Source organism: Mercenaria mercenaria, chromosome 5 (genome assembly GCF_021730395.1).
Source record: "Mercenaria mercenaria strain notata chromosome 5, MADL_Memer_1, whole genome shotgun sequence".
Lineage (NCBI taxonomy): Eukaryota > Metazoa > Mollusca > Bivalvia > Venerida > Veneridae > Mercenaria > Mercenaria mercenaria.
The window spans coordinates 40,846,962-40,854,956 of record NC_069365.1 but is presented as its reverse complement, the minus strand read 5'-3'; the positions used below and the strand labels follow the sequence as shown (position 1 = coordinate 40,854,956).

The 7,995-nt window shown below is 35.4% G+C and overlaps 1 protein-coding gene across 1 annotated transcript; it reads right to left on the bottom strand.

Annotated features, from left to right (window-relative positions):
- Positions 1-3,402: 3,402 nt before the first annotated feature.
- LOC123558923 (torsin-1A-like) lies at positions 3,403-7,584 on the bottom strand. The gene is made up of 5 exons (XM_045350759.2): positions 7,307-7,584; positions 6,049-6,320; positions 5,286-5,461; positions 4,679-4,803; positions 3,403-4,017 (listed from the first exon to the last, which is right to left on the bottom strand). Exons 1-5 carry the CDS (start codon positions 7,509-7,511, stop codon positions 3,749-3,751), a joined length of 1,047 nt encoding a protein of 348 aa, XP_045206694.2. The 5' UTR covers positions 7,512-7,584; the 3' UTR covers positions 3,403-3,748.
- Positions 7,585-7,995: the final 411 nt, after the last annotated feature.

The following is a 7,995-nucleotide window of genomic DNA, read 5'->3' as shown; positions in this document are numbered from 1 at the left end:
TTAGACAGAGAAGTATCACCATAAAGCAAGATGTTAACAGTGATAGACTAGGTGAAATTACAAACAGAAGTTAACATAACATGCCGAGGAAGGTAATACAGTCTACATTCAAGCAAAAAATGTGAGCTGGTCTCGGGTTGTCCGCATTGACAAAAAGGAGAGTAACAGTTTACAATAATCGTAAGATAATAAGTCCACTACATTTCATACGAAGTCTAGCATGAAGAATTTGCGCTTTTCTACTTCCACTGAAATAATAAGAGGAAGTTTGACGTTGGTCGGTCTTTAGACGCCTCTGACGGTGCATTCTTGATATCATCCGAAAGATCGTTCCATTCAAGTACAGTCAAAGGAAGAAAGAAATTGAAGTACTGCGTTGTGCGAGATGCCACCGAGCGGAGATCACCGGAATTACGAAAGCTGTAGTTGGATACTGAATTAACGACTGACGGGACGAGACCGGTCAGGTACTAAGGAGCGGTGTCTTTGCACATTTTGAAAAACATAATAAGTATGTGGTCGCGCTCATTCTATGTGAAATGCATTAATGAAACTTAATTATACTGAAATTTAATATCAATCTTAACTGCATTTTGTGCTTTAATCTGTTAAGGAAGTAAAGTTTAATTTAAAACTGATAACATCACATGAGTTTAAACAAACGAAAGCGTTTTTAAAAGTGCCGCCATTTGCCAGAACCTGATATTTAGCGGTTTTGAAATAACAAGAAAAATATGTCTTTAAGTTTAACGTTCAGTTCTAGACATGAGATATTAACGGATTCATCTGTTTGTCTGTCTGGTTGGCTGGCCTACTATATAGCTGCAAACATCTTTATTCATGTGTGTTTTGCGTCGTTTAACTACAAAATCCATCAACGGTACTCTTTTTAAACAGATTTTCGCTCATTTGTTACATTTGAAGCGATGCGTGGCAACACGTTTCCCGTGTTTCTTTTTCAGTGAATGATTATATCAAACAAGAACTGTTTGTAAAGCACATATGCCCTCCGTGATGGCATGTCGAACATGACCTTTGCCCAAATGATCTAACATTTGGAGTCATCTACTGACTTCAGGCAAGAAGATTGATAGCCAAACTGTTCTTTAATTAATTAACATAAACCGTTTTCAGTCTAGAGGTCAATGTGACCTATGACCTACAGACACCTAAAACAAGAAGATTCATCTGTTGACCACATGCAATCATCCTATCAAGTTTGACGACTGACGGCCAATACAATCTTTAGTTATTGAGCGGGAACAGTTTTCAGTCTTTAGGCTACTGTGATCTTGACCTATGATCTACTGATCCCCAAAAACAAAAGGCTTTATATATGGACAACATTCAATCATCCTATCAAGTTTGATAAATATAGGCTAAAGCATTCTTTAGTTATTTAACGGAAACTGTTTTCTGTCATCTTTACCTACGACTAAGGGACATCTACTGATCACATGCTATGATGTATGAGCCTTTTGGAACCAAAAGTTCGCTAATTATTGTTTAAAATTTCCACAACATACATATGGGAAAAACATTGCGGCCATGTTTTGACTATTCGATATAATTTGAACAATCTTGGTAGACAGTCAACCAAGGATCGGTTGTGTGAAATAAGTTTCCAATGCATTCCTATACGCGAACGTGACCCCATGCATTGATTTGTACATCCTTGGTACAGGATCAGTTAAGCATTGTCTAAATGAATTTATTTTAAAAGCAAAGAAAATCTCCTATATAAGTGACCCCCCCCCCCCCCCCCCCCCCCCAAATACCAGACTTTTTAATCCCCAATATACAAGATCCTGTCTGGTCCAGTCTGATAAGGGTCCATAAAACCCCTGTAGACTTGACATGTAGCCTAATTATTGTCAGAGAATCATAAATTTTATTGCCTACAGGTAAATTGGTTATTTCCTGTGTTTTGCATTTTATTAATTGAAATGCTGTTGTTGTTTTTTTAGTCTTTTTTCAGCATGTACACAAAATTATTTTAATTGATAAGATACTAATTTTAATTGCTCAGTCATGTTGAGTAATGTCCTGGCCAATTAAATTATAACTCTTATAGCAAAGCATTTCTCACTATAAAATAATTATTCAAAACTTAATAAGAGAAATTACAAGTTTGTTTATTCAATGATTATGATCTTTTTATCAAAAGTAACAAAATAAAACCGAAATAAAAAAAGATAATTGCTGGATTTTATTAGAAATTAAAGAAGCGTTCAGTTGCATTTTTAATAGATAAAGAAGGTATATAGACAGAAGGATGTTATATATTAAAAATGCTTAATTCCTCTTGTGTTGTCTAAATAATGTTAACTTCTTTTATGATAATAAAATCCAGCAATAAAGATATATCATTGTTCAAAATACACAATAATTTATTACTTCTAAAAGCTATGTGCCTGAATGCATTTTTATATTTTTGATAATAAAAAACAGCAATAATGGATGTAATTGTTAAAAAAACTTACTTTATTAAAAATATGATAAAACACTGTTGTATCTTATCACTTTGTTTATTTAGCCCTAATTCAATCAAGCTTTCTAAACTCGTTATAAAGGTGAGAACTGATTTGCTATAAAGGTGAGAAATATCACCTGCAATTTATTTACTGCACAGTAGCTATCAGTAGCTATACAGTAGCTTATTATGATAAACAGAAGCAAGTCTACCAATGGTCCTGACTTGTGTATTGGCCCTTATCGCCAATACGCAGACCTTATCATCTCCATAGGCCACATACCAGGCATACCAGAATCAGTGTCTTTAAAATCTGGCAAACATTTTCTGACAAGAAGAATTGAAAAGTTTCTAATATATTGTATAGTGGGAAGTGACAACATACCCTGGATGGCATTTTTTGACAAAGAAATATTTCTGTGAAATTATTAAAAACGGAGCATTTGTTTAAGAGATGTCGTTTAAACCTTTTCTATTTCTAGCTCTGGCAGCCTCTTTGCGCAACCAACCGTAACCGTTTGAAATATTTTGGAAGATGACCCATCGAGTATCAAAGTCAAGTTTTATAAATTTCCTGCTAATTGTTTCACATAAGACGTCATTCGAAGAAAATGTTGACGGCCGGTCGGTCGGTCGGTCGGACGGACTTACGAAGGACGGTGAGTCAATAGCTCACCTCGAGCACTTTGCGCTCTGGTGAGCAAACAATAATAAATATCAAACAACGAAGCCAACATTCAAGACGCAGCTTTACCCAATTTGCCACTCACAGCAGTGTACACATGATAGTACACACTACCAAAAAAAGGAAAACATACAGACACCAATAAGGCCAAGCCAAACAATAAAAAAGAACACGGTGAGGCATCGCACTGGAACGGTCAGTGGCAAAAACACCATTCAACCTGGTGTTATTTAATAAATAAACAATGTCTTCGCGTTGTTTATTTTCTGATTTACAACGGTTCAGAGTTTAAACGTGCAGGAGTTGATTCACGACGGCGTTAACTGACATCAACAACGATATTTATAATTCAGTTACATCCACCGTTAGGAAAAACTCAGTGTATAAAAATAACTATAAACTGAAACAAATGACAATGTTTTAAAACACGTCGCAAACTACTTTCCATTTCACTCTTTAAAAAAAAATCACAAAGAAGAACGTCGTAAAGCCCCAGTTTAAATTTCAATAAACTACCCTCACCAAAACAACAAAAAGGCAACAAACTATCTACTTCATTGCAAACAAATAAGTTGACGGCGAGTTCACAACTATAGCTCTTCCATAATTAAGCCTATTTTCTCCGCTATACGCTTGCATCCAGTAGTTGAGAAAATCAAGAAGTCTTTTGGATAATATTTAAGTTCATCCCTTATCTCCTGTACTTTCAACTCTGGTATTTCATATTCAGAATTGTAATATCCTTTTTTGATGAGACCGTCCTTTATACATTGGTTGACGTGGCGCCGCTCGAGAGGGAGAAATGGTATGTAAGCTGTGATCAAATCCTTCAGAATTAACTCGCTATGCCAAAGACCGCCTGTCACAGAAAGAAAAAAAAGAAATGCAAAAATATATATATATGAAAAAGCACAATTATAAATTGACAGAAGACATTCTGTTTGGAAGTTAAGATTTAAAACTTAAATATGTTGTGTGTGACTTCAACTGTTCACTGGTATTAACAGTTCAAAATCCGTTCCCTTCTACAATTACCTTTGAACAATAATGAAAAGCGGAATATTTCAGGGGTTGTTCATGGTTATTTTACATGCGTCACGTATATAACATTGTTATAGGAGAGGGGCCCAGTTTACCGGACGTTGCCCATAGAATGGGTGCGTTGAGATGAGACCTAAGAGCATTCGCTATAAAAAAATACTTACCCGAACATTGTAATATATGTTTTTAGAACTACATTATTACTTCAGTTTCTGTGCAAAGCCCAATGTATGCATTCCCATATGAAAACTGCTTAACCGCCATTCATTTCTCAATCATTCAAATTACTGAAGGTACAGCTTTTATGACACGTTACTTATGAAACCTCTCTATATTCTTTTATTTTTAGATGAACAGCTTTTTTTTTTGGGGGGGGGGGGGGGGGGGGGGGGGGGGCGGAGGGGCCTCTAATCGTTAATATGTCGGAACTTCTTGAAGACTTCATACTTTATATGCTACAAACTGAAGCAGTAACTCACTTTTGTCATTGAGTGCATGAAGTCTTATAACCTCTTCCATTTCCTTCAGTTTTATAGATTCCCTTTTCAAACCGTTTTTCCAATGTGTAATTGTTTTCTGTGTTATGTCATGTCCCGCTGTGTTACTGAAATATATTTTAACCCATTTTCTATTAATATATCTACATCCTACATTATCTGTGTAATTGGTACACAATAACACATGACATAAAAATGACAAAAATTTATTAGTAGATGGTTGACCAGCTGATCAAATAACAGACCAAAATCAACCAACTGAATGCTTTTATACCAGTTTTTAGCTTTATTGCACTTCCATACTTCCATAACAATGTGTATTATGGTCCGATGGAATTCTCTATAATAGTGGAAATGATTCGCATCATAAATATACCATCGTAGCAGTTAGTTATTGCTAGTAACTACAAACGACATTATAATAACAATACAAAGTACATTGGTCTCTGTGATATTTTCTTTGAGAAGACCTGCTCTGCCTTAGGTTCATACTCACTGGTATTCCAAAGCGTTCAAAAAGTTCTAAAGTGCCATTGGCCTGTTGTATATTTCATTTCCTAAAAATTAGAATTTGTGGACTCTTTAATACCTTAAAAAGAAGAACATAGCTTTTCTGTACTCCACACCCGCTAGGTTGTCATAGAAATCAAGATATGGTTTGAGGGTATCTATTACTCCTGGTGGCAGCTTTTCCATCTCGTCAATTATGAAGAATGATCTTGGACACTCTCTAACACGAGCTTCTATGAAATCCTTCAACTTGTTCTATAATATAACTTGTGTTAATAAGAATAAAGGCCCTGTCTGAAATGTAACTTAGACATGGACTTAAGAACGACACATATTCATGCTGCTATAACATTGTCTATAGTACATTTAAATCAAAGAAAATTTTAAGAGCTCTCTGAAGATACACAGGCCATTCATACCAATGCCAAGTTTTATTACTACCTGTGCCAATTAAACAACAGTGCTAAAGGAAACCTTAGCATTTTAAGTCTAAATCCAAATGATAGATTTAGGCAAATGATGAGAACGGGTCCAATTCAACATAAAATACCTTTCGTTAACCTTTATTTTGTTACCAGTATTTAGCCCCCCCCCCCCCCCCAAAAAAAAAAAAAGAGAAGAAAGTTACAGGTTGTTTAAAACGCTAATAGATTCATTATTTGCTAATACCTACACTTCCATTTAGAGGAAAGATACTAAATGGAACATTCATAGAATAGGCATTCGTTTTGGTAAGTCATTACCAATTATTATAGTTACACTGTTAAGTTCTCAACAGAATCTTTATGATGTGCTTTCGTGACACAGGTCTCGCAACTATGGACGTGAAACTTTATGCATACCTTATAAGAACGCAACATGCCGTCCATGTCTTTATGTGGAAACTCTTTAGGCACCGAGATCAAATGAACGTACTTGCTTTTCATTCCTTTTACAAACATTTTCTCTGCTACAATTTGACTCGCATAATTCTTTCCTGTCCCCGTTCCTCCATGAAAAGACAAAGCAAGGGCTTTACTGGGATTGTCTCTTCCAAAGGCCTTCAAATGCTTGACAACTGATTCAATAACAAGATGCTGCCCATGTAAATTGCCTTCGAGAGTCAGCTTCAGATCTGAATTTATTAAATATTACATAAAGAACAATACACACTATAACATATATGAGCCGCGCCATGAGAAAACCAACATAGTGGCTTTGCGACCAGCATGGATCCAGACCAGCCTGTGCATCCGCGCAGTCTGGTCAGGATCCATGCTGTTCGCTTTCAAAGCCTAATGCAATTAGAGAAACTGTTAGCGAACAGCATGGATCCTGACCAGACTGCGCGGATGCGCAGGCTGGTCTGGATCCATGCTGGTCGCAAAGCCACTATGTTGGTTTTCTCATGGCGTGGCTCATATGTGTATTTTAAACTAAATAAAGTAATGTGTTCAATATTTTTTGTGTAAGTATTTAAAACTAAAAACCAGTTTTCTGAATTTTAATAAATGTTGCAGGTGACATAGTTCAATCTTAATTGCTTTGTTTGTTTGTTGTGTTGGTGTGCCGTAAAACCCAAATAAATAAATAAATTGTTTGTTGTGTTCGGATAAAGAGTCTTACCGACCTCTTTCAAGTTATGTGGTGGCGTTTTCGAGCTTGTAATGGAGGAAACTCATTGTGCATTATTTTAGAACCACCAACCTTCCGTAAATCAGACGGATGGCATCCTCATATAAAAGAATCATACATTCCTTTGGGGGTTTCGAACCAATGACTATGTGGGGCAAGGGATTCTAAATCAGCGACTTTAATCACTCTTCTTTGGAAGTCATGTATGAAATTGCTCGATACAGTCAAACTATTGCTTAAACGTGTACACATATACATAAGTAGCCGCCGTATCTCCGATATGAGTATATATAAGCTTAATGAACATTGAAAATTATACGCCATAACGAAGGGAGTAATCAAACATATAAATATATAAATATATGCTGTATTGCTTAATTTAAACACTACTGTTTCATATTATTGGACATAATAAATCAACAATGATTTATTACGTTAAGTTGAGAAACAAACAGATTATAGTTTGTTTTCAATTTTGAATGTTACCTGTATAATTCAATGATATCCATCCATCAGTACAACATTCCGTCCTCAGACAGCCAATAGCATTAAACCCAGCATGCAAACCTGCAGCACCTGCTGCAACCAGACCAGCACCTACAGACAAAAAATCACCTGAAACCAATGGCAACGACACATAAATAATAAAAACTGTAACTCCATTTCCAGAAATCATAAATTTTGGCTGCATTTTTCAATTTCAATTAAGAAATCTTATTTTTCATTTTTTGCTTTTAAAACCGAAAGCGAAAGTTTCCAACTCACTTTAAGAATTATACCTACATGGAAAACATATGTTAATTATTGTTAATAAAACGCTTGCAAGGAACTGGAAAAAAGGACTCGATCGTGCTGTAATATCTCACAGTCATGTTTACTTATTTTGTACTTTTAATCATTAAAATCATTATTAAAGTTAACTTCACAAATAATTCGTCAGATTATTAATCATGAAGCACCTAGTCAATGGGGGTGGGGTATTGAATTCCACCGTGTGTAACAGGTTGCCAACGTCGCTGTTTATTTAATCAATAGTTATTGAATCGGTAACGCCGTGGTACTAGCCACAATAACATAATCTTTGCTGAGGAAGAATTATGCTGCATTTTACAAAATTTTAAGTTCTTTTTGTATTAATTGAAAGAATAGTCTAAATAAATTGAAATGTTACGATT